This window comes from Perca flavescens, chromosome 23, assembly GCF_004354835.1.
Source record: "Perca flavescens isolate YP-PL-M2 chromosome 23, PFLA_1.0, whole genome shotgun sequence".
Taxonomy (NCBI): domain Eukaryota; kingdom Metazoa; phylum Chordata; class Actinopteri; order Perciformes; family Percidae; genus Perca; species Perca flavescens.
Window position 1 is genome coordinate 16,262,478 of NC_041353.1, and position 26,039 is coordinate 16,288,516.

At 40.9% G+C, this 26,039-nt stretch overlaps 3 protein-coding genes across 7 annotated transcripts; all 3 read right to left on the bottom strand.

Moving 5' to 3' along the window:
- Positions 1-1,118: 1,118 nt before the first annotated feature.
- On the bottom strand, positions 1,119-9,046 carry tmem209 (transmembrane protein 209). 4 transcript variants are annotated; one of them, XM_028570550.1, is made up of 15 exons: positions 8,938-9,046; positions 8,372-8,533; positions 8,108-8,166; positions 7,780-7,911; positions 7,403-7,632; positions 7,081-7,285; positions 6,658-6,833; positions 6,452-6,523; positions 6,188-6,284; positions 5,542-5,667; positions 5,282-5,379; positions 2,660-2,774; positions 2,198-2,295; positions 1,354-1,427; positions 1,119-1,214 (listed from the first exon to the last, which is right to left on the bottom strand). In XM_028570550.1, the coding sequence occupies exons 2-15, from the start codon at positions 8,509-8,511 to the stop codon at positions 1,160-1,162; spliced, it is 1,677 nt and encodes a 558-aa protein (XP_028426351.1). In that variant the 5' UTR covers positions 8,512-8,533; positions 8,938-9,046; the 3' UTR covers positions 1,119-1,159. The 4 variants fall into 4 exon arrangements, with proteins under 4 accessions (XP_028426351.1, XP_028426352.1, XP_028426353.1 ...); XM_028570551.1 differs by having other exon boundaries at positions 8,372-8,558; XM_028570552.1 differs by lacking the exon at positions 8,938-9,046 and adding an exon at positions 8,880-8,933.
- Positions 9,047-9,132: 86 nt separating this feature from the next.
- On the bottom strand, positions 9,133-15,511 carry prdm4 (PR domain containing 4). 2 transcript variants are annotated; one of them, XM_028570547.1, is made up of 12 exons: positions 15,426-15,511; positions 15,040-15,103; positions 14,713-14,828; positions 14,381-14,569; positions 13,404-14,174; positions 13,041-13,190; positions 12,304-12,422; positions 12,135-12,220; positions 11,858-11,985; positions 11,169-11,735; positions 10,608-10,776; positions 9,133-10,101 (listed from the first exon to the last, which is right to left on the bottom strand). In XM_028570547.1, the coding sequence occupies exons 3-12, from the start codon at positions 14,825-14,827 to the stop codon at positions 9,735-9,737; spliced, it is 2,661 nt and encodes an 886-aa protein (XP_028426348.1). In that variant the 5' UTR covers position 14,828; positions 15,040-15,103; positions 15,426-15,511; the 3' UTR covers positions 9,133-9,734. The 2 variants fall into 2 exon arrangements, with proteins under 2 accessions (XP_028426348.1, XP_028426349.1); XM_028570548.1 differs by having other exon boundaries at positions 15,437-15,489.
- A 4,975-nt stretch (positions 15,512-20,486) lies between these two features.
- On the bottom strand, positions 20,487-24,158 carry LOC114549829 (suppressor APC domain-containing protein 1). Its single transcript, XM_028570097.1, has 4 exons — positions 23,976-24,158; positions 21,121-21,291; positions 20,867-21,019; positions 20,487-20,617 (listed from the first exon to the last, which is right to left on the bottom strand). The coding sequence occupies exons 1-4, from the start codon at positions 24,072-24,074 to the stop codon at positions 20,528-20,530; spliced, it is 513 nt and encodes a 170-aa protein (XP_028425898.1). The 5' UTR covers positions 24,075-24,158; the 3' UTR covers positions 20,487-20,527.
- Between the last annotated feature and the right edge of the window lie 1,881 nt (positions 24,159-26,039).

Consider the following 26,039-nt stretch of genomic DNA (forward strand, 5'->3'; position numbering starts at 1 on the left):
TACCAGTGTGCACCTACTTGGATCACATATTATGAAGGAATTTTACAGCATGTTTTATATTCAACTAATGTTGACACATTATTTTAGCAATAGGCCTACTTGAAATAGTCAGCATTTTTCTCCAGCCTCAAGTTATTCACTGGACGTTGCTGCACAAGATACTGCATCACATTACAGTGCTCGTGCTTGGATTATGCACTATGTCAAATGAGAAAATGGGATCTGGAGTAAGGTCAAATCTCAAGAAATGAACTACATTGCCACCAAGTGGATGTTTACGATTTATGAAAACTCTCATTCAAGGGAAATGAACATGCTTCAACTGTTTCTTTTTGATATCTCAATTTTATTTTCAAGTCTTATAGTACAAATGTAAAATGGCATTATTGAAAACCAGCAAACATGTAGGTTTGAAATTTAACAAATGGCTTTTGTAAAAGACGTTCAGAAAGAGACTTTGGTGAAAGGCTTATTTGCTCTCCATCGCATATCAAACGAAATAACACTGTAATTAGTTATGTGTTGCATTGGAGCCTAGTACTATGGGAAGCTTCACTACTACAGAATACTTTGATGCTTGAACTTTTTGTGCATTACTTCCATTTTCTTAAGTCCAATTTCTGTAGTTGACTTCAAGCATGTCAGGAGCATCCCTACTACAGCAGACAATCATTCAACTACAGGAAAAAAAACAACATACCAGTTGCAACAGATTATTGAAGCTGATGAAACAAAAATAAAGTCCACACATACTGTATTTACATTCATGGTAAATGGGACTCTGAGCCCTTTACAATTCACCAGATAAAACTGAGGTATATTATTTACAAGGCTGCCATGCTGGTACATTCTCAAAATACAAAATCAGAAAAACCAAACAATGTTAAAAATACAGCTCTGCAGTGTATCATAAGCACACTGTGGTGAAACATAAATGTGTCCTTAAAATGACAACACAGAATGTTACCAATTTGTACAATAAAATTGAGAAAATGTCCAAAAATATGCATTTATTGTCTTTCAAAGTGAAGTGCTTTTTTTCCCCAGATGTGACCCTGACAGAGCACTCTTGAAGTTGAGGAGGTATTCCAACCGGTGAAGCCACACAGTATTGGGGGAATCCACTTGCAGCTTTTTGTTGCTTGTAAATAACGACGCATCAGTTTTCGAATATCCACAAGATGTTCACACCAGAGAGGCCAAGATTTACTCTCCTGAAGAAAGTATGAAAAGCAATTTAGTTATCCTACAGAAGACAAGCAAGGTCAAACTCATCATTTGATATTCAAATGCAATCTGTGGAAAATTAATCAATATTCCATTATACTCTGAAATGGCATATATTGAACTCACCCCAGCATCCCTGACTCCTTAGTCTTAATGACAAAGAGGAACATGAGAATTGTGTGGAACAGGTTGTTCCTGCCCTATAATTGAATCAAGATATGTTTGTGTTATTGCAGTCAGTGTTACATTAGAGGAAGACATCCTGATTTGTTCATGAATAAGGTGTCTGTTCTGATGCCCCGAGTTTCCTGGTTTTTTTCCCAGGAATATCTGTTGCATATATGTGGGGATTACTGGTATGAAGAAGTCCACCAGATAACTGTTAAAAGGTAAGATTCTCTCATTTAAAATGAACTCTTAAATTGAGAGCAACAATCAAAAGATGGGATGGGACCCAGGCTTTTAAACAAACAAAATGGATGCAAAAACAGTTTTAATTCATTCAATAAAAAAGGTCAGAAAAACAGCTCTCTTTCAGTTTTATCTTTGGCCAAAAATCATTAAATTATAACCGTGGATCTCAACCACAAGACTGTAAGAACACAAATATTGACAAGCTTATGTTCAGATGCACTGATGTTAAATATCACATCATATTGTTGGACATGTGTGCTACATTGCTCACCCTTATTTGTATGCGCTTTGTATTTATTATTCTGCATTTATAAGCATTTGGCAAGTTCAGTCCTTAAGGGACTCAATAAAGATGACCTGATCTTATGTTGGATTTATAGTGCCACCTTAAGGAGACCTATAAATAGCACAATTTAGAGGGTACAAAATAAGAAACTTCTCTTGGGATTTGATTTTAAGCTGGTAAGGGCAAAATAAGAGCAAAAGCTGTTTTGTAAGAGCCTGATCAATAGAGAAATAATTTTTGTAAAAAGACAATGGTTGTTTTTGCAGTCACCTTGGGTAGACTGTAGATATGTCCCTGGTAGATGAGCTGGTAGTGAGGGGGAGTGGTGCTGCTTTGGTGAACGCAGAAGAGGCTCTCCTTGGTAACATCTAGGAGAGTTGACACAAAAAGGGTCACAAGAACTGCAACATCATGAAGAAGTGAAGTAAAGACAGAAAGTAGATGATGCGTTTCAGGAATGGGAAGCAGATAGTGGAAATAATGAGCCTTTTATTATTCTGCCTTCCTGTTTGGCCTTTGTGTGTGTGTGTGTGTGTGTGTGTGTGTGTGTGTGTGTGTGTGTGTGTGTGTGTGTGTGTGTGTGTGTTTAAGTTCCACTTTATTTATCCTTAGAAAAGGAAATTTAGTGTGCAGCAGGATGTCTAAAAAACACATACATAGAGGAAAGCACCCCAGATACCAAAACATTGTAAACACAACACAGGACAAGAGTGTGTGTGTCTGTGCACTTACCAGGTTTGTCTGGGGTGTGACTGAAGTGCTGCGAAGTGAAAGTCTTCCCGTCTGGGTATTTTGGGTGTGGGGGCAGTCTGGAGTCCAAGTATGTACAAAACATATGCATGAGAATCTAGAGGGACAGACAAAGTATTAAGCACACTGACCTTAATGATAATTGTATTAGGATCTGTCTTATCCCTAGAAGTTTGTGGACAAGAAAACAAATGTAACGCTGTTGCAACTATACAATTTCAATTTTATCTTTAATTCAAGTCTCATCATTGCAAAGCTAGCCTCCAGCTCACAATCTATACTAGTCCAAGATCTAGGTTTCATATTCCTGACATTTGAATGGCAAAACAGCATTTGATTAACCCTTAAGGCAGTGGTTCTCAAACTTTTTCGGTCATTCCCAATTTTGGACAAGGGGGAATTTTCAAGCCCCACTTGCCCCGATCGCCCCAACACAATGCTAATGAAATACGCAACAAGCTTAAAATGGTCCAATTTATTGAAGTAACAAGTTGTATCGAAATACAACTAACTATCTACATCAAATTCGAAAATGAAAGTGTAGCTGTGTCAAAAATTGTATCAAGTTCAAAAATAGAAAATAAATAATAGTGCCACTTTGCAATCTGTTAAAAAAAAAAAAAAAAAAGAAATCCATTTGGCAAGACAGGTCTATTTATCCCTGAATTAGTGGCTGCAATGAGCCCGTTTTGCATGGCACAATTTTGGGGGTGATCGGTGTAATAAGCGGCAACACACAGCTATAAGGACGGTTTGCTTTGCTCTCTCACACACACACGCACACACACACACACACACACACACACACACACACACACACACACACACACACACACACACACACACACACACACACACACACACACACACACACACACACACACACACACACACACACACACACACACACACACACACACACACACACACACACACACACACACACACACACACACACACACACACACACACACACACACACACACACACGGCGGGTATGGCTGCAGCCTGGAGCATCCTGTCCCGTATCATGCCGAGGCGTTCAGAGGGTCAAAAATACGAAATTGAATTATTTTCCAGATTGAGTCGTCATGGGCGTCAGTTTGGTTTGAAATGTGCTGGACAGAGACGCATTTGGAAGTAGATTTCCAGAATTGCTGGGTACAATGACGCATTCATTATTTATTTTTTCTCTTTCGCGCAGGTCATGTTTGAAAGACGCACGATGATTACCAAATTTCTCTCTCATATTGCCCCTCATAACCACTGAAAACTAAAAAAAAAAAAAAATCGAACCCAAAGTCCTATTATTATGGACGTTATCTGACATCTGAGGCGTTTCTGCTTTACATTTTCAGCAGGGCAGCGGTGCCGCTGTGGGTTGACTCCCAACGGTTCTCATAGGCTTTATAAGTCCTAACATTAAAAAAGCTTAACGTGGTTTAATGTACCTAAACAACGATCAATCACCACATTTCTGGTTAGTTTTTTGACAGTTTTCAGTGGTTATGAGGAGCAATATGAGAAAGCTCACAAGCTTTTTCCCCGTCATAGGCGCCAATAAAGAAGAACATGTTAACGTGAGAGAAGTTATAATCGTTGGATTTCGGTTTAGTTCTTTTGACAGGCTTAAGTGTTCATTACAATATGGCCATGATAAATTTGGTGATCATTGATCGTTGTTGGAAGTACATTAAACCACGTTAAGCTTTTTCACGTTAAGCAGAATGTTCCGACAGGCAGTGTTGTGAACAGAGATGTGTGCAAGCCAGCGCAGCAGCAGAGCGACTGTGGGGATAGAGATTGCTTTGGAGTAGTAGTAAAATATTTTAAAGTATTTTATTCCAGACGGCAGCTTTTATTTTGAAAAGTCGATGCTCGGAGACGGCACCAGGCGGGTCGGCATGAGACGGGTCGGCATGATATGGGACGCTCCAGGCTGCAGCCATACAGTCTTGGTCTAGTGCGCAGTCTTGCTCCAGATTCTGGGAGATTGGATCTCATTTGCGGGCGTCAGCCGCTATTAATATGCGGGAGACTCCCGGAACAGTTGAGATGTCTGGATAAAGATATAAAAGGCATAAAAAAGGAAAATTTCCTCCCGTTTGGCGCGCCCCACCTGTCACGTCTCTATTCCCCACCAGTGGGGCACGCCCCACACTTTGAGAACCGCTGCCTTAAGGGGTACAACAACAGTGTGAAAACATGCTTCTTTATGTGCATTCAGTACATACGTAGGTACTAAGACCTGTAGGAAAATACATATCAAAGGCCCAAAAGAATAGAATGGTTTAGTCGCCTGATGGAAAATGTGATAACCGGTTAATTGTCTAGGTCATTATTTAAGGAAAAATGCCAAACATTACTGAATGCACATTCTCAAATGTCAAACATTTTTTGGTTTTCTTAGATTCCTTTGATAGTAAACTGAATATCTTTTGGTTTTGAACTGTAGGTCAGACAAAACGAGGCATTTGAGGACATCAAACTTGTGATGTGCATATTTGACAATTTGCTGACAGTCTATGGACCAAATCATTAATCAAGAAAATATCTGGTTGTACAACTATTTTGGTGCGTGCGTGTGTGTGCGTGTAGACTCACAGCACAGTCAGTGGGGAGGTCTGTGTCCCACTTCCTGTTCTTCAGGTCACCACCACCATTCCAGCGAAAGGAGCTCATGCAGCCGCTGTGGGCTAGCTCTGACAGGACAGAATACACAAAGCACATGAAAAAAAACATGTGTAAGTACATGATATTGTTATACCACCTACAAATTAGATTTGTTTTCCTTACGCTCGCACACTATCACATTAAGTGTACATCAAATGTCAGGCACACACCTACTGTATTGTTGAACCTACCCTTTAAACGGTCCACTAGATACTCCTGGTTGGGAGTGATGTCCAGATACTGAACAATAGAGTTCATAGTGGGGATGGACGAGGCTTTCATCACTGCTGCCTGTTTCAGGCTGCTTATGCTGGCCTCTGGTGGAGGAAAGAGTGGAAACTAGTGAGACTCGAAAATCACTAGAAGAATACATTGAAATATCCTAGACTAGTTCTTTTCAATGTATTGGAAACGTGTGTTATACCCTTTCCTAAACAAACTGCTTTCTTGCTGTGCATTGCACTTGTCTGGCACATTCATTTTCAAGGAAATCCAAAACAAATTTGCTCTGCAGCAGTAACATCAAATAATTTCCCTTCAACTTAACATGTTTATTTAGATATCCAAGTGCTATAGCTCATTATGTTTTGTCCAATAAAACCCTAAGTTTCTAAAAAGGTATGGTTCATTATAGTTGAGTAAATAAGCAGCTTTGTATTGTTAACATGTAACATTTTCACCCAAAGGCATTCATATAAAAATGACGTACAAAAAAAAAAAATTATGTCTAAGACAGAAGTTTGTATTCTTTGCTCCTGTATGACTGGCTCTTTTTATTCAAACCAAGAGCAGTGTGAGGACACAGCACATTTCCAATCATGTTCTCAGATGGTTTACCTCCTATCTGGAGCTCAGGGCAGCCCATCCTCCTGAGCTGGCTGTTGACAGAGTCCATTTCCTTGACCAGGGGGACCAAGATAGTGTCACTGATCCACTGCAAGAGTGACAAATAGATTTGTTTTCTGATGTATTTTCTTACTCAAATCAAATTCAGGTGCAGAGTTTGTAACCAAAAAAATAAATAAATATCACATTTTAAAAACTTTTTCATAAACCAACTTTCTTGAGTATATAGTTCTGTGAATATGTTTGAACACTCACATTTCTAAGCTTGGCTGTCCAGCTATCAATGCGGTCCACTACAGGGCGACTGGTGGTGATTCTGGCCCACACCTACATGACAGGAAGGGGAAAGATATAATTTCATGGCAATCATACGTTCTACTCTGACACCAACAGACTCATGATGTCTCATTTTGAAAAACAATATCTTTTCTTATTAGGGCACAACAACAATGCTAATAGACCTCCTCTGCAGCCTGTTTGGAGCCCAGGTCCGTCTCATCCTTGTGGGCAGACGGGGCTTGAGAGCGGCAGGCCGGCTGGTACAGAAACTTCCTCAGGCTCTGGGCGTAATCTCCCACTGAGCGGTTGTAGTTCCAAAATGTTGGGCTGTGGCTCGGAGACACAGACTCTGGACTCCCTATGGTGAACATCAGTTCATTATGATATTATTCTATTATCAAATACATCGACATGTTTTTCCACATTCACTCGGACTGAGAAAGTAATTACTAAATCATCCAAAGAATTGATTGGTAAAAGCTTGTAAAAAAAATTCTTTAACTATATCGTCCTGTGTCAGATATGCCAGTGACTCTGGGTGAATAAAGTTAGTCCTGCTCCGTTTATACTAGCAGTGGAGTTCCGACAACACCGGCATACCGTACCTAGCTGGCTGCGGTGACTCCTCTCCTCCTCTGTGCGGAGGAACCTCTCCAGGCTTTTCAGATCCTGCATGCAGTCCTCCTTGCTTCCAGGGGAGTTAAACACTGAGGGGGATGTGCGATATCGAGCTCTCAAGCTTGAGCCTTCTGCTGGTCCAATGCTGCTAGGGTAGGGAGAGGAGCCAGGGGAAGGACTGTAGTTCAATACCTAAGAAAGGAAGAACATAAAGAGGGAGAATCACTTTTTGAGGAAATTAATCCATTACATTGACCCGCAACACATCTCCAGGCTAAGCCAGATACCAGTGATGTGACAGGGACATACCTTTCCAAAAGCCACAGTGGGGGAAAAAGGCCCCCCAGCACTGCTTGGGGTGGATGGGCTGCTGAGAGGAGGGCTGTACCCGGGTACACAGCTGGGGGAGAACTTGGGGCTGGTGGTGGCCGGCCGTGAGGGGCTGAAACTTAGTACGCTTTGGCCCTGCAGCGGAGACGACTGGGCTGGAACTGGGGTCTCCTTTTTTTCTGGCTTTTGGGGCGAACAGGCATGAATACCTGCAAGGGGACCGACAACAACCAGCATACTTAGTAAGCCCCATACTCAAAACTAAGGACCTAAGTTTGTCAACATACAATTTATAATGATTACATAAAAGGAGTTAAGAAATACAAATTCTGCAGGCAAAAAAAACAGAGCCTCACTTGTGTTTCTCAGACCCAGAAGTTGATGCTGTTCAGGGGATACAGCAATGGTGGAGGGAGACATTGTGTATTTGAAATATTTCCAGAAGTCAAAAAGGGCATTTAGGCTAAATAGAGAGGCTAGCACCAGTTCTGTAAACAAGGACAAAAGAGAAGGACACACTTAGCGTATAGGGTCTTCCAAAACTAAAAATAAATCACTTGGGTGTCTGTTAGTGTCAAATTAAATTTCAGACATTCATTCATAATATCATTTAATTGAAGACATGTTATGACTTTAACTGCAGTACACATCATTAAATAAAACGAGAAAGTAGCGGGACCTCACCAATGTACCAGATAGGCCAGTAGGTGATGTTGTAGTATCGGCTGAGCAATTTCCCTGACCTAACAAAAAAGTTAAAAAGACATACGTCATTAAATCATGCGGCTTACGTGCAGTTTAGTGTCACAAATTATTTTCCAAAAACGGAGTGTCCCAAATGACGAGGGTCTTATTTGAGACATGTTAAGTTTAGGGGTAGGGTAGCACAGGTGGTTATGGGGAATATGGGACACTAAACTGCACGTAGGACATTGTGGAACAACTTACATTTCAGTGTAAATCATGCCAGCTAGAGACACGTTGAGCACAGCCCAGGCCAGGACCACCTGACGAGCCTGTTCCTCCCTCCGCATCCTCAGCGCCCTGTCTATCATACTGGGCATCCCGTCCTTCGCTGGGGTCAACATGATGTTCTCTATTCTTTTCAGGCTGAGACAAGAAGCAGCGAAAAACACTGTGAGACAAAACGTGCATGCAGTGAGCTACCTTCAAGTGGAGGTTAACAAATCCTAAAAGTTACTAACACGTAGCGTGTGTTACAGAACAAATCACTATCCTTTAGCTAGACATCAAATAACATGTTGTGGCATGGCAACTGCAGCTACATGACTGACGGCTAGAGGCTAGAAGTTCAGCAGTTAGCCGACCCCCGCTAGCTAAACGGTTAGCTAAAGTTAGCTAGCTTGCATATAGCTAACATAAACAATACAGAATTTGCGTGGCAAAGTATGGTTTCAGTGCAAATTTCAACAAGCAATAATACAGAATCGTATACCAAAAGTAATACAGCTAAAACACAAATACAACGTGTAGGAAATATCGATAATGCATACCACGCTAAAGTGAATGACAACCGCAGCGCTGCATATTTTTGTATTTTAACCGGAAGCTACATGACGTAGTTTCCGGTCGCGGTGCATGCTGTAGTCAAAGCTCTGGTCAATACATCCATGGCTGTAGTCAGTTAAGTAGTAATGTATCATACTTTCAACTCTATCATGTAGCTATATCAGTCAACAACATAAAACAGCTGTAAATGTTCATTTATTTAAACATTATGCAACAGATAGGATGGAGCTATAGCATTTCAACAGTAAGTCAACACTCACACAATGAGTAATATCACATTAATGTCCAGATTCCTGTTTTCAAGGGGCTCACTTTCATTCACACAGACATTTTAAATAAGAAAAGAATACAAATTCCTCTTTTTAATAAATAAAGAATAAAAGCCTAGGCCATTTCGCAATTACATATGACTAAAATCAAATGCAAGAATATGGCATCAGAAATTTGAATTGCCATTATTGTGCAACTTCAAATGAGTATTACAGAGGCCTGAGTTAAATGTACAGTTTGACGATATACAGTCAGATCTTTATCAGTTGTCCTATAATCTGACACACATTTTAGCAGCATGATATGCTTTTTGTGGGACTCAACACATATTGATTGTAAAATTCTCATCATGTAAAATGTGGCAATTGAAATGTACAGATTATGTAGGATGTTGCAACTGAAATTTGACAAAGTAATTGATATTTGGCAAAAATTAGAGGTATGAGAGGTAAACATCAGTATTGTAGTACTGTATATAAATAAACAACACATCTCAAAAGGCATAGTGTTGTCAATGAGAGGGTGACAGGGACTTTTCAGAATGATATCCTCCAACATCTAAACCACAGTCTTCGTTGCTAGCTGAGTCAACGAGTCTTTCTCCTCCTCTTCCCCTACCATCATCCTCCTCTTCTTCCTCCTCCTCCTCTTCATCTTCTTCCTCATCATCCAATTCCTGCTCTTTACGGGACACTCTTTCCATCTTGGGTCCTTTGCATATTTTAAGGTGACGGGTGAGGTGGTATTTGGTCAGGAATGCTTTGTTGCATTTCTCACAGACAAAGTCTCTTCGGCCCTCGTGAGAGTTCATGTGCTTTTTCAGGTGGTTGGTCTTGAGGAAATGTTTGTTGCACTTTGGGCACTGTATCCGACGCTCACTGTGGTGGAAAGAGTATGAAGACAATACACACTTTACCTGATGAAATAAAAGGTTATGTAATCTCTTTGAGAGCAAGATCTCTTTTGTAAAAGAGAATACAGCAGATAGAAAGAAAAAACAAGCAAATGACTACAATCACTGCAAAACAGACCACAGTCTTTTGGTCTGCCGAATCATAAAAATAATTGTTTATTTTATTTCCATGTGGACAGATCTGATATCTAAATTGAAAGATTTTCTAACTAGATAAGAATGATATCCTTGAGTGGATGTTATTATCATGGTGGTTGGGGAGGGGGGAGGAGAGGGGAGCTGGAAGGATAAGGAAGTAGGTGGAGGGAGGGATGTGGGTAGTGTAAGGGATGAGGGATAAGATACAGTAAATCTAAATGTTTTTTGCAACCTGTATTGTGTTTAATTAAAAAAAAAAAAAAAAAAAAATCAAATGATAACATTTTTGTATTTCTACAGCTTTATCTAGAATGCAATAAATAAGTTACATACTGTGTGTGAGAGAACATGTGTTGTTTCAAGTCATGTTTCCTGATGAATGCCCGGTCACAGAGGTCACACTTGAGCTTCTCTGCACCCGTGTGGATGAGCATATGCGACGCCACATGGGATTTCTGGGTAAACGACTTCTCGCAAACTGTGCATCTGTAGTTCTTCTGACCTGTTAGCGGGAAGAAGAGTTTTAGAGGTTGGAAAGGTTTTAAAAGCAAAAGTTTGACATTTTGGGGGATACACTTGTTGGCTTTCTTGCCGCGAGTTAGATGAAAAGATTGATACCTCGCTCATTTCTTTCCATTAGATATGAAGCTACAGCCAACAGCCTCTTAGCTTAGCTTAGCACACAAACTGGAAATAGAGGGAAACAGCTAGCCTGGCTGTGTGCAAAACCTGTTGCAATTTGTCAGGCATGTCTTTTTGTCTTTTATGAGTTTTTATATGTAACTTTTCATGTGGCTTGTTGGGAAAACACAGGGGGTTTACAGTATGACTGCTGGAATGACAAACGTTGCCAAAAAACAAACCTGTTTACACTTCAATTATCTCTGTACACACCTGTGTGAATCTTGAGGTGCATCCTGAGGTTGCTGGGATCGCTGAAGGCCTTACTGCAGTATTCACACTTGTGAGGTTTCATCCCCACGTGCCCCATGAAGTGCACATTGAGCTTTGTGGATGTGATAAAAGCCCGGGAACACATGCTGCACTTGAATTTCTTCTCCCGCACATGGCCCTGACCTTTTGCTCTTGAGATAACATTATTAGAGTTTCTATTACTGCTGGCCCTGCTGCTGCTGTTGTTATCACTGTTTGTTTGTCCTGCAGCGTGGGCGTGGCAGAGCCATGGGGAAGAGGAGGAGCTTGAGTTCCCATTGGTCAGTTTCTCTTCCTGGTGAGTGTGTTGCTGTTGCTGTGGTTGTTGCTCTTGTTGCTGCTGCTGCTGCTGCTGCTGCTGTGGTTGTTGCTGTTGCTGAGAGTGGTCCTGCTGCGATGGACTGTGGCTGTGTGGAGGTTGGTTATGGCTGTGGTTACTGTTATGGCTGCCAAGGTGAGACTTGAGCTCAGAGAAGGAGCATTCTTTGCCACATTGGCAGATCTGGCCCTCAGGCACCTGAGGAACACCTGTGGAGACATAAAAGATTGTGGAATGGCCAGCATCAACCGATAACCGGTAGATCAGTGTGGCTTCTATAAAAAAAAAACTAAAAAAAACACTATACATGTTTAATCATCTGTCATCTCACCCATCAGCCTGCAATAGTCTCTGCTGTAGTAGAAGAGCAACTCCTGGTCTGGGTGGATCTCTGTGGTTGTACAGAAGAACAGTTTACCGTTGGCAGGGTACGCCACCAGGTTCTGTTCCTCACGGGTCCTAAACACGCACGCATAAACACAGCCAATAGGAATTGTTTATGAACACATTGGCACACACAAAAGCAATAATGCTGATCACAAGCACAGACAATTTGGAGGAGAAAATTGAAGTGCACTTCTTTATCTTACTCCAGCTCTGTGGCATACCTTGCTTTGCGGACAAACATCATCCAGTTGCACTCGTTCTCATCCGTTGTCACAATGTAGAATTCCAGCACATTGTTGTGGTACATCTGAAAGAGAAATGCTTCTTATACTGTAATGGTTTTGCACTGACTGTGATAACCCACAGTCCAACCAAAGCCAGTGCACTGACCTTCCATATTTGTGGTGTGTCCTTTTCTGGCCAATCAGAAAGATCCACGTTGCTACAGTGCTGGCCCACCATTGGTCCAAAGCAGGTCCTTGGAGGAATGACGTCCCGTGGAAAAACTCCTAAGGCACATTTTACCAGAAATCTAATTGATGGTCTACCAAATGTTCTTTTTTCTTAATACATGGCATTTTAATTAATTCTAACGGTGCTTTTACTTTGATCTGACTCTCGGAAAATATCCCAATAATCTGGGGGTTGAATGGGGTCTAAGAGGGTCGCGACGATTGATTCACAGTGAAATGACAGCTGACCGCAACAGAGAGGAGAACACCTTTAAATATTGACAGCAAAGATGTGAACGGCTGATAGAGATTGTGGCTAAGTCTGGTTGGTTTAACAAAAGGGTAAACACCCCTAATCAGCTGATAAAAGAAAGCAGGAGAAGAGGGAGTGAGAGAGAGAAAGGGGGGGGATGAGAATGAGTGAGTAACCTAAGATAATCTCTCTGATTGAATTTACACTAAGCTTCATATGTATACAAATGAGGAGTTTCAACATCTATGTGGTCCTTAAAAAGTCTCTTACTCCGAGTCTGTTCCAAAAATAATAATAATGAATGAACCAGCAGATACAAAAAGTAGAACAATGGGAAGGGAGGTGTCCTTTAGTTTTACATAAAATGCATAAATACATTTTAAAATTCCACCTAGGAATCCCGAGCGGGCCTATTTCCTTACCAAGTGGTTCGTCAGCCACTGAGATGCGCAGGCACAGCGGACGCGGCAGAGAGAGGCGAGCCCGGCTTTGGATAGGCGCGTCAGGGATGAAGGTGACTGGGCCATGCTCTGGGCAGTCTGAGGTATACGAGCGCTCACACAGCGTGCACCCTGAGAGACAGTAACAGCACAAAAGTTCCTACAGGTGAGAGTCACATATACTTCATTCCTTACTACAAAGTCAAATGTTTGCTCAATGTACACAATGCTCATTTCACTTCAATTCTATTCGTATTTTCCAAAGCTGTATAGTTAAGTGTATGATTTTCAATACTTTTCTCAGATCTTTAATATCTGAAGAGGCTATAGCAAATACACACTCACATATGGTGTAGGCAGTGACCATGTTCTCCTTGTTGGAGGTAGAATCCTCTAGCTGCAGGGTGGAGTTGACCAGCACCAGGCTGTTTTCGGGCCCCAGCGACACCTCTGCAGTGATGGGAGACACATTCACTGCCTCCAGCCCCATCCCAGAGTGTCCATGGAGTGACACCGGCTCCAGTTGGCCCTGGCTGGCCATGGAGCCAGTGAGCACCACACTGACGACTCCCGAGTTCAGCTCCCCATTTGTGTGGAGCTGTTCCCCAAGTCCTCCTGCTCCTCCTCCCCCAGCGTTCCCCACTCTGCCCCCCATATGATCTGGCTCCATCACCACCGGTAGTTCAAGAACAGAGGGTCCATGGAGGGGCATCACCCCACCGGATGAGTCCACCCCAGTCAAACTGTCATGTGGCTGAGGCTGCCTTCCCCCGCCGAGCTGCTGCTGGGTGTCAGACACCGCCACCACCCCGACTCCATCCATGGTGGCCAGCTCCTCTCCCATCCGGTCAGGGGACATGGGGCTGCTGACACGTGACTCCATGGCCAATCCTGCAGAGTCCAGCTCATGAGCACCAGTCTGGTGGAGGTCTCCCTGGCCACTGACCTGTCTGGAGTCCATGGGCACCAGGCCCTGCTCCAGTGGGCCACCAGGGCCACTGTAGGGATCCAGACCTGAGGGATTGTTGCTGGCCACAGACAGGGTCCCATCCATGTTAAGGCTGCTGGGATGAATGTATTGAGGTGGTGGACGGTCTGCCAGATAGGACAGGATACCTACAGCAGGGAGGAAAGATAGAACTTTAGTATGCATGACTGACTCATTAACTTAATTAATTTCAGTAAAAAAAAACTACTTCAAATAAAAGCAAGTGCGATTAAGCACAATTAAAAAAAGCATCCGCACTACAAGAATCTGCCCGACTGCTTAGAGAATTTCAACACAGATGAGTTATATATCTCACACACAAACAGTATCCCACCTGGCAGTATGTGTCGGAAGTAGCTGCTTTCCAGGTGGGGGTATGGAGGCGGCGGCAAAGAGTAGTTCCTCTCTGGCAGGCCGCACATCACTCCTCTGTCACTCAGCGGACCCATGGGGAGCATCAGCGAGAGGGCAGAAGGAAGGGAGCCCAGGGAAGGACCCAGGCTGGGGATAGCCACTGGCATGCCTGTACCATAATAAAGAGTCAAAAATTTGATAATAAACCAAGATTAAATTGATCTGAATATGTGATGCCTAATCTTTAAACAGTTGGTCTAGCGTGTTGTGCCCAGCTTGAGCTAACAGGCCTGGCTGTGTAGCCTTTCATACCTGGAGTGGGAATGGGGTTGTGTGTGGGGGAAGTGGGCAGACCCAGGTGGCTGGCACTCACTGAGGGCACGCTGAGCTGGTCCATGCCCACAGGACTCAGGTTCATGTCGTTCATCCTGGAGAAACAACATCACAGTTAAACCGAGAAAGAGTGATGAGCCAGCAAGCTTAAATTATAGCCTACTACAAACACTGAGCTGATTGTTTGTGTTTCTGGCTGCAGTTTCGACACAGTTAGTAATATTACTTTAGACTGTTATCTTGTGATTGGTGCAGGACATGTTATACACACACGGGCTACACGCGCATGCAGCTACGTTAGCTTACCTGAATTCAACAACTGTCCATCAGTAACCGTGTACTGCTGAATGGTGCTTTTATACATCTCTCCCTGTGAAAATAAAACACATAGTATGAGGACAACTTAACACGACGTGTCAGTCACGGTTCTTGTAAAACTTTGATTTAAACAGCTGAAACAATGCAACGCGACTTGTTTGCAACTACAGCTAGTTAGCGAAACATCAACCAGTGTTGTCACATCGCTAACATTAGCCTTGCTAACTGACATCTACAAACATCGTACAAACAGAGAATTGGCATGTTTTCCAGCTTGCTTAAAGTACATATATATCTATCACGACCGAATGAGTTGCTTCATTACAAAAATGCTGATTATATGGAAGGAAGAAGCCTTGTAAACAACAACATACCAGCACAATACCTCTCTGAACGGGGCCATGACAGCATAGTGCTGCCCTTGGTGCGCGTGCGCACTAATGCGCGGTAGGAGGAGCATATTTGGCTGATCACAGGTCAGTTCTTCTGTCCTCCACTCTTCAGATTCCCAAAAAGTGAGAAAAAAAAAATCCCTTTTTGTTTTGTGTTAAGTAGGCCTAATGTTATTTTATGCTGTTTTAAAAGACTACACTTTTTACAGAAGAAAAATTATCTGAGCAGAAAGCTTCTTTAACAAGGTGATTTATTGTCTGGCTGTGACGGAAGACATTAAAAATATTCATCAATATAAATCATGAATGTAGGCTATTATAAGAAAAAAATGTGATTAAAAATCTTTGTATTGAAAAACTAAGTCAATAGTAGCCTAAATAAAAAAATTAAAAAATGATAACGATCTGCGTATAACACTATGTTTCAGTAGCCTAAATATAGGCTACAATTTCCATCATGTAGTCATTGTATCTGTGTAGGCTAATAGACTTCACAGATATTATCAGATCAGTTTAATACCAAAATCCCATAATGTGAATTGTAAAACAATGTGATGCAACGCATCTGTCTGAACTCTTATTTGTATCTTTCGTTCCCCAATTTGTTTTCAACCTGTCATTTTTTTATGCATTTTATTGTTAACAATAAAAAAAATCTGTTATTACAAGGCCTTCAAGTTTTCCTTATAGTAGGCTATGTTATTAGTCATGATGAGAGCTGCTTTACAGTGTTAACGGAAGGAAGAAAACGTTATGTAAACAGTTTTATCTTGATGAGAAAAACCATGGCTGCATCTCCGCCCCTGATCACACCCACCATGCCTACATCCTCAAAACCCCAACAAACAAGTTGTCACACAGACTGACAAAGTCCGATCAAGAAGTGCCCACTTACTCATAGGAGATCACAATCTAGTTATTTCATTACAAAGCGGCGAGATTTAAAAGGAAACTCTTGCTGAAAACCCAAGATGACTGTGAGGAGTCTCTGACAGGGTAAGTTGCATCGATGGCGCAAAATGAATTATATATATATATATATATATATATATATATATATATATATATATATATATATATATATATATATATATATATATATATATATATATATATATATATATATTTTTTTATATATATATATATATATTATATTATATTTATATGTTTAATTGTCTCCTTTTTTATTCTTATAGAGATGTCTTATCACAGTAAGGAGTTAATGGAGCCGGTTCCATATGTCCCTCCACTGGCTCTCCGCGGCTTTTCCATGGACAACAGTGGAGCACACTACAAGGATGCGCTTCGACTTGGACTGCCCTTGCACCTGGAAGCTGGATACCTTGACCCTGTGCACGGCCAGAGGTTACCCTACAGACAATTATCCTATTTCCCCTTTCACGTCCCCCTCGGTGTGTGTGATTATTCCTTTGAGCCTGCGTTCATCCGGAAAAGGAACGAAAGGGAGCGGCATCGAGTGCGCTGCGTAAACGCGGGTTACGCGCGGCTCAGAGAGCATCTGCCGCAGGAGTTTGAGGACAAACGGCTCAGCAAAGTGGAGACACTGCGGGCGGCTATTGACTATATCAAACATCTGCAGAGCCTGCTGGACTTAAACGTGTCCGGGATGGAGATGTCACTTGGAGATGCGTGTAACCGTGCGCAGCTGCTGCAGAGGACAGAGTGCAACAGTGATGGAGAATCCAAAACTGGCCTCAGCGACAGTGGGGAAATAGTTTACTAACTCTCTCTCTCTCTCTCTCTCTCTCTCTCTCTCTCTCTCTCTCTCTCTCTCTCTCCCCCGTGTAATGTACATCAATTAGATTGTAAAGGAAGTAAAACATGCCCAATTGACTCGATTTCCACTGTCTTTTATTCCACATTAGGTACATTGAGCATTAACAGCTTGTTACATGTAGGGAGCTATAATGTAACACCCATCAGAGAAAGTCGTTATTTTCAGATCGATATAGACGCACAACCACAGTGAATGAATAAAGTTTCAAGCTTATATTATCTTGTTGCTTCTAATATTGTTTTTGTTGATACAGCGGTTGCGTGCATTATGACATAATCAACCAGGCCATTGGTAGTTTTTTGTTACTGGGTGTGACATTAAAAACACTGCATTACTGACATTACATTACTCCCCCCCTTTCATGTCTATCCACTGTCTCTACTACTAATAAAGGGAAAAGCCCCCCAAAATAATCTAAAAAAGAAAATTCAGTGATCAAAGTCCATACCATATATTTTAAGGTGAATATAGTAAAGGAAAAAAAAGAACATGACTATTTTGTGGGACAATTAACAAGTGGAGCACTTCATCTCTTTATGTATTAAAAGATGGATTTACAGTAGGTTCATCCATCACTTTGGATATTTTTCAGTTATATTAAATTAATGTCAAATTAACAAGAACCATTTTTAATTGAACAAATAATTTCCTAAGCTATAAAGGATGGGTCCAAAAGTAAGTAAGTAAGTAAGTAAGTAAGTAAGTAAGTAAGTAAGTAAGTCCCTCAGTGCTTTACTTGAAAACACAACATGCTGCAATCAGAAGTTTTGTATAATTCAAATTAAATTGACAACATAGTCATAGCAGGAGAAGCACAGGTAGGTAATAAAATGAATAAGTAACTCAGTTCAATACACCTTAATGTAATGCAGCCACTTATCATGTTAATAATCACAGCTGTGATTTTCCTGCTATGACATATTAAAATGTCTTCAATGAACAAGGCTTATTCTGTCTGAAACTGACATTCCTGTCGTATTTTAGTTTTGGCCAAGTGCACATTATATTACCGTAATAAAGCTTAAGTGATCCCTAAAGCACAGAAATGACACCTCAAACCCCAAGTGTCTATTCAGAAGTGTTACCTGAGTGCTCTTCAAAGACCACCCACTGTTCTTACTGTATTATATATCTCAGGGTTCTCAGGAAGTTTTTCTCCCCTAATAGCTTAAAGAATGCATTTATCAGGGAGCTCTATTTGTGTGTTTATACTTCCCACCTCCGCTGACCTGCACGGAAACAGCTCACAATTTCAGATTTTCTGTAATACCAAAACCACAATTTTGGGGTGGGGGGGTGAAAAAGTAAACAGATATTGTATACAAGGAAAAGGGCTTTGGAGAAACCTGCAGAGTGCAGTTTAAGTGATCCGTGCTGGTATGGAAGAATGGCATTGACAGCCACAAAGGGGTGACATACCTATAATAAAAGGTGTTTGGCTGTGCAGTTTGTGAATCAGACCCAATAATTAGCCAAGTGCTGGTACCCTGGGCTTGATGGTTCAGTGGCACTGTGAAGATAGAGAACATGAAGCTACTTAAATGAAAGCCTCTGCCATAATGGATGTTTTCTCTCCTGATGCACACAGGGTGATTCTAATCAGATTCCAGTGCAGATTCCTTGCAGGCATTGCTTTATTTTACTGGAAAGGTCGTTGCTAATGCACAGATGTGATTTATTAATGAGTGATATGTTAAATGTTTTGAACTGTGGGGAATCGTCTGGATCATTTCAATTTATATCCTCCTGCATTATTCATTTCAGGCTAACAACAACAACATCTCCTCCACAGGGCCACCATCGGCCTCGGAGTAAACACACGCTTGCAGAAAACAATTCCAACACTCAACTTGTGGGGCTCAGCATACAAAATAGGATTCTTGATTAAGGATATGAAGCATGAAAAATGACTCAAGTCAAAAGTAAAAGGTAGAATGATTAATTAATATGGAGTAGAGATTTGTTTGAGGAAATGGGGAAAGAAAAAGCTAAAATAATATGATCAGAGAACACGTGGGTGTCAGACAGATCAGAGTTCTATATTAAGTCTGCTAATGTTGTCTTCTGTGTGTAAGGCTGCAGATTGGTGCAGTGCAGGAGAGAAAAGGTCTGCAAACGTTGCACAATGACTTGGATAGATAACGTTTATCAGTTAAAGTTAAGATCAGTGCAGGACCACCGGGAAAGGTTGCTGCGACATGTCGAGACAGAGAGCCCTCATTAAGAGACGGAAACGGAACAAGTGTGAGTAACACGGTGATGCTGGGTTGTATCCTGTACGCTGCAGAAACAATATTGATGCACTTCAGCTTAAGTTTCAGCTTAACTCTCTTGCAGTCTCTTTGCTGCCTTGGAAATGTCACTGTAAAAGGACATTTACTGTATCAATGTCACCATTTGCATTTGGTGGGGGTAAAAATAAATACATTATGAGCTACACCAGTAAACTACTACTTAAGTAAAGTGCAGAAGTTTTGGTGACACAATAGTACTTAAAGTACCAAAAGTAAAAGTACTCATTGTGCAGAAGGATCCCCAGCGGTGTTATGTATTGTGTTATCGGATCATTATTGTTGATGCATTAACATGCAGTACTCTAATGTTGTACTTGGTGAAGGTGGAACAATTTGAAGTGCTTTATATACTTTTTGGTAGTTTAATCCTTAGAATACATCATGTTTAATAAACTGTTTTTGAAGTAACCATTAACTACTGTAAAGCTGTGGGGAAAATATATAGTGTGAATAAAGTAGAATAAAATGAAAAAAACTCTAGTAAAGTACAAATGCCTCAAAATTGTTCCTAAGTACAATACTTCAATGATTTCCGACGCGCATATTGTACTTTATTGTAAGGTGTTTCTGGAATTTTGTCCATCTTAGCCGTATGCTAATAAAATAAATCCCCATACTGATATACTTGTTACATCAAGAGGAAAAAAGATGATTATTATCATCATTATAAGATTAACTGTAAATTCCTGTTACGTTAACAGCTTATGTTGTTAATAGCTTCTCATAATAATAGTTATTTGGTGCATAGTGACAGCAGGGCTTGGCTATAATAAAGTCAGTTACTGACTCATTACAGCAATATTAACATGTTAGTCAAGTTATTCAACAAAACTGGGTTGTATTGAAAATAACACACAGAAGCTTATTTATGCATCCTTTACTGTAATTTATTGATTTAAATACATATTTACAAGGAGTTCAAAGTTAGCACCTGTGTGACATAAAGTTAAATGTAAGTTTGCAGTAGAGCTCGTGTGTGTGTGTATGTGCAATCAATGGGCCTGCAGTTCATCGAGCTGTTCAAGGAGAGCGTCTTTTTCCATTTCTAACATGGAGATCTGACGATTCTTGTCACTCACCTCCTGTCAAAGGAGGAAAATACAGCCATTTCATATAGACGCAAAAATACTTTTTAACCCAAAAAATGTAACTAAAAGCATCATCTGTTCGAAAAGATCAATTAAAGGGTGGAAATCACTGATTTTACAATAATTGCGTTAAAAGAAAGAAACTAAATTGGAGGTAAAAAAAAAATGTGTTTGACGCCTTTTAAGGCTTACAGTAAATTAATTTACTATACGAGAAATGATCCAACATTTCTGTATCCTTACCTGAGTCAGTACTGTGTTGTGCCAGCGGAGGTCGCTGTCTGCCACAGCGTCAGGCAGAGAGGTTCTGCTGCTGCTGACATTGGGCTCACTTATCACAGAGCCCAGAGAGCCATTCACTCGCTGGATACGAGACCTGAGGAGGCAAGACCAAGCCTGCAGAGATACAGGTGTTTACAGACCCAATAAGTGGCAGTACACTGAATTATAGTCAGAAAAGTCAATGAGGCCCTGAACCCAGCCCCCCAGCCTCACACCTCTGCTGCACCATCCTGGCAGGAGCCGACCCCACTGTTGCTCTCGGTGTTGTCCTGCCTGGCTCTGTTCTCCTCCAGCCGCTGCAGGTACCAGAGACGGGCCTTCTCCAGGATCTCCAAACCCGAGCACAGTGCGTCCTTCTCCTTCTCTAGATCCCTCAGACGCTTAACCTGAGGTGGGGAGAAGAGCACCAGCTCCGTCAGGTTCACAGGAACTTCAAGTTGTAACTTAAATCAAAAATTCTCCTTCATGGTCATCATTTAGGAACAGGTTTGTGACAGGATACCAACAAAGTTAATAAATGAATAACTTTGTGTACTAATAAAATGCTGACCAGGTAATCACTCCCTGGGTCAAGATCAGCTGCTGACCTTTGCTGCATGTCATGCCCCTTCATTTCTTGTCACACTTTCACTGTCTACTTTCCAATAAAGCTGTGTATGTATGGAGTGTGTGTGTGTGTGTGTGTGTGTGTGTGTGTGTGTGTGTGTGTGTGTGTGTGAATTGCCAGACCTTCCTCCACAGCGCTGCGGAGGAGGGTCCGGCTAGTCCACACAGCATTCGGAGTTGGAAGAAAAACGTGCTCTGGTTTATTGACATTTCTTTTAAGCAATCACAATTGTCTTGGGCTGTGCTAAGTGCCGGACGGAGCCATGGTGCCACTGCAAAATAGCCTCGTGAAGGAACTTGTTTTGGTGGAACCTGTGTACGTTTAAAGGTTGTTTTAGTTTTAGTCTCAGATTGGACAGATAGTCTAGCTAGCTGTCTGGATTTACCCTGCAGAGATCTAAGGGGCAGTTAACCATAGTCCTCATAATCGAGTTTAAAATTACAACACAAAGAAAGTGGAAGGTAACGAATATCCAATTTAAGTTGAATGTCGTGGATATAGACTAGTGTGTGTGTTTTGATGGCACAGGCATGGGACTGACCAAAAACCCTGGACTGCAGCCTGATGTAAAGAGCAGCGTGATTGGCACAGCACTGACTGTTGTCTTCCAGAGGCCCCGAGGCTTTGTTTATACCAGCAGAGCCAATCTACAGAGCAGCAGGAGGCCTTTAGTTCTATTGTCCAAACTCAGTTGGATTACATGCACTTTAAATACACTCACACAGAGCTAACAGTGCTACAACAAGCAGGGCAATCATAATATATATTGGTGGGTGATCCACCTTTGGTATCATGATGTCAGTATGTCACAATCACTTTTTAAGGCAAGTTTGTAGGCAAAATGAGATGGAGGACATTATAAGCTCATAACACTATTGTATCACTAGTGAAGGATTCATTTTCGCTGTGTTTGATTAATCAAAATGTTAGATCTTATGTTATAGCAGTATATCTGCCATATTAATTTCAATATTATACTTCTATTTAACTGTTAGTTTTTGTTTGACAACTCCTCTTATAAGAATAGGTATACAGTAAGTGGAAAACTGATTATATTGAGCTTTTAACAGGAAGCCGTGAGGGGCTGACTTGACTTGTGGGAATGTGTCACTGGGATGACTGCAGTCAGGCTACCTCCAAAATTACACTCAGTCATGGAGCAAAGCTGACTGAAAACAGAGCAACTCTACAAGCATTTCAGTCAAATGTCCAGTATGAAAAGAAAGCAAGTTCCCATTGTGTTTAAATTAAATAAACAGTTCACGATTACAGGCATTATTAACCCATTATATTCTAATTTGATTACTTTACAGCCAACATATAGAAATGAGAATAAAGAAATGTATTCTTGGAATAATTGTTTACAAAATCAATGGCTTTGAATGCATTTCTGTTGACAATCCTTTCATATAACAAAAATAATAATAAAACATTTTCAGTTTTTACTCACTTGTTTTTAACACTTGTCTACAGACATTTTACATAACTTTATTACAGAACTATATATCTAAATACACAAAATGTCCACTTCATTAGGTACACCTGCACATTGTAATGCAATCCAATCCAAAGTCTACTTTTACAGTATGATACCTTTAATCTTCAGTTCTTTTGTTTTTCTGTCACTGTCATAGAGGTGTATAATTCAATTATATGTTTATATGTTTATTAGTGGTGATGGTTTTGTGCTGGACTGCATTATATTTAGAGGTGTTCTTAATATTCTCCCTCAAGTTTGTAATTGAATTGACACATTTCAGACAATGTCACCATATATCTAGCTACTGTACTATATACATGTCTAAATTGAGCCTAAATGTAAAGAAACTTGATTTTTGTTTCTCTTTAAGTGTAATTTCAAATAGAAATAAAAAATGTTTCAAAAATGTTGTACACCATCTTTTACACACACTCGAGAAGCAGTAACTGCTTAACTTTGAGTCCTTTTTTTTAACAGAAAATTTACAGTTAGTGTTTAAACTTACATGACAACAGGCTTTGATAGTCTACTACCGTCATTTTGCCTATCGTTCAGAAAATATTGGGCTGAAAACTGGGAAACAAAAAACATGTGAGTACTCAAGGCAGCTGATAAGAATCACTACCTCAGGAGAACCACACATCTTCTATTCACACACAACAAAGACACAACAAGATGTGGCCGGGTTGGATCAGTGGGTAGAGCAGGCGCACGTATGTTTGGAGGTTTATGACTCGACGCACAGGTCCAGGGTTTGACTCCGACCTGTGACGATTTCCCTCTCTCTCTCTCTCTCCCCTTTCTCAGCTGTCCATTAAAGGTGGAAAAGCCACCCCCCCCAAAAAAAAACAACTCATGGCAGCTAATAAGAATCACTAACTCAGGAGAACCACACTTCTATTCATACACAACAAAGACACAACAAGATGTTACTGATGAGAATCAAAAACATTTTCTTTACAACACACACACACCCTGCTCACCCATAGGTAGAAGCGAAGTGCGTCCAGGCTGCAGAGGCTGGTCCTGAGCGGGATGATAACCACAGTGTAGGAGCCAGAGTCGGGGGGACGACAGGCCATGGAGAGGAGACCAGTCACTGACAGCTATGACTACTGCCCCATACAGTACAGCTGGCTGAATAACAAACAACAAACCATTGCTCGCCACCGGCTGACTCAGAATAATGCCACAGGGAGAGAATGAGAGAGGGAGAGAGAGAGAGAGAGAGAGAGAGAGAGAGAGAGAGAGGCAGGGATTGGGAAAAAAAACAGCATGTGGATACACATGTACAGGCCCCTGGGGCGAGGTAATGAAAAATTCCACATGTCACTGCCATGACTGGTTAATCAACATACAGTGACACAGATTGAGAGAGAGAGAACGAGATGGGGTGGAAAGAAGGCGAATAAATGAGAAAAGACAACAGTGAGAGGCAGGAAATATGAAAGGGGGGAGCTGTGGAGAGGAGGATGCAGATGTGAGCAGAGATTTGCCAGCTTGTGTGTTCAGCACTGTTGGCTAAAAAAATAGTGTTTCTTTTAATATTGTTCGAAAATATTGTTCATCCCAAATCACAGCTTAACATAACTGTATGGAAGGAAAACACAAGCTCTAAAAGTGTTTTGTTTTTCTTAAGGGATTGGCAGAATTTTCTAGGAATCATGTTATCCTGCAACTGAAGTGGAAACATGGCAGACATTCCTCTGCTGAACGAAAAGAGAGTGCATGTAATTTTTTTTCCTGCTTGGTTTCAGGTAAGCACTCTGTCCTGACATGTTTCCTGGAATGTGACATAACCTGTGGACATTATAGCAACAGAGTTAAGACAAACAAACAGAACTGTCAAGTACAGTGTTAGGGATAGAGGGTGTGACATTAACATTGACATTAACGTCATTACTATCAGCGCTCAGCTGTTCAACTGGTCAATGCCAGCACAGAAAATCAGTGGCACATGTTTTTTTTTATTACTGCCTTAGGCCAGGGCAGATGGAAACAGTAACAGTTGGAAAGATTTTAGTGTACTGAGATGTATGGAAGAATGTGAGGATTCAGCCCAGAAATTTTGATTATCATAGGTTTTCTTTGGCAAAATTACTGAAGTACAAGTTAACAGTGGCCAAAACAGTTACACACTGGTACATCAGTGAAAGAAAGTGCTCACATCCTTCACTTGGATAAAGTACCAATACAACAATGTAAACAAGTAAAAGTCCTTAATTCAAAAACGTACTTCAGACTACAGAATATACATATAATAAAGAAGTATTATAAGCAAAAAGTACATAAAGTATCAAAAGAAATTGTACTCATAATGCAGAAAATAATCCCATATAATATTGCAGAGCTCTGCTGTATCTTCTCCAGTTTGTGATGTGTTATTCTAGAGTTGTGATTTCTTTCTCAGGTTATATGCTAACAACTCTAGCTTCATAATATCCATGATTCAGGAATACAATTCTTTCCATATTTAATGTACAGCTACAATCTCATTTTGCAACTCTTTCATTCCCAACTTTTTATTATGGTATAATATGTTCTTGTGAACCCTCTTTAATTCTTTAAGACGAGTTTGCAAATGATTGAGTTTCTCTTGTTTAGTTTTCTTTAATAATGTAGTGCGGGCAATCATTTTAGCCATCAATACAGCTAGCGTAAAGCTCCCCCATTGTCAATTTCTTGAAAGTAAGTTTCAGTTTCAAGAAACAGTTGTTCTTTCATCTGGGGAACATTTAAAAAGCTGTGTATTGTTCATTTGGTGAGTGAATGCTCAGATTTGAAGTTTCACTGTCTATTGTAAGTTTGGTCAAGAGGTGGTTATATGTTTAAAAAAAGGTGCACTCCAAAAATGTTACAAAAACAAAGTCAACTAGTCATGGAGAGTACTACCCAATCTGTAAAAGGAGTTGGAGTTGGTCTTCTGTGGCTCTGGAAGATGTTTGACAGGTGTGAGAAAAATAACCCCCTCATGATGTCACAGTGATGTCATCAGGGTTTTCTCGCCTTGGGTTTAACATCACAATTTATTAAAAGAAATGCTGCAT

Coding starts and splice junctions, on each gene's coding strand:
- tmem209 (XM_028570550.1), bottom strand. CDS start 8,511: ATGTTGACCCCAGCGAAGGACGGGATGCCCAGTATGATAGACAGGGCG. Junction 6,834..7,080: donor GAGTCACCGCAGCCAGCTAG/GTACGGTATGCC, acceptor TGTTCACCATAG/GGAGTCCAGAGTCTGTGTCT. Junction 5,668..6,187: donor CCCTGAGCTCCAGATAGGAG/GTAAACCATCTG, acceptor TTCCTCCACCAG/AGGCCAGCATAAGCAGCCTG.
- prdm4 (XM_028570547.1), bottom strand. CDS start 14,827: ATGAACGACATGAACCTGAGTCCTGTGGGCATGGACCAGCTCAGCGTG. Junction 14,570..14,712: donor CAACCCCATTCCCACTCCAG/GTATGAAAGGCT, acceptor ATTATGGTACAG/GCATGCCAGTGGCTATCCCC. Junction 12,221..12,303: donor ACACACCACAAATATGGAAG/GTCAGTGCACTG, acceptor TTTCTCTTTCAG/ATGTACCACAACAATGTGCT.
- LOC114549829 (XM_028570097.1), bottom strand. CDS start 24,074: ATGGCCTGTCGTCCCCCCGACTCTGGCTCCTACACTGTGGTTATCATC. Junction 21,292..23,975: donor CACTTCGCTTCTACCTATGG/GTGAGCAGGGTG, acceptor TCCCCACCTCAG/GTTAAGCGTCTGAGGGATCT. Junction 21,020..21,120: donor GCCAGGATGGTGCAGCAGAG/GTGTGAGGCTGG, acceptor GTATCTCTGCAG/GCTTGGTCTTGCCTCCTCAG.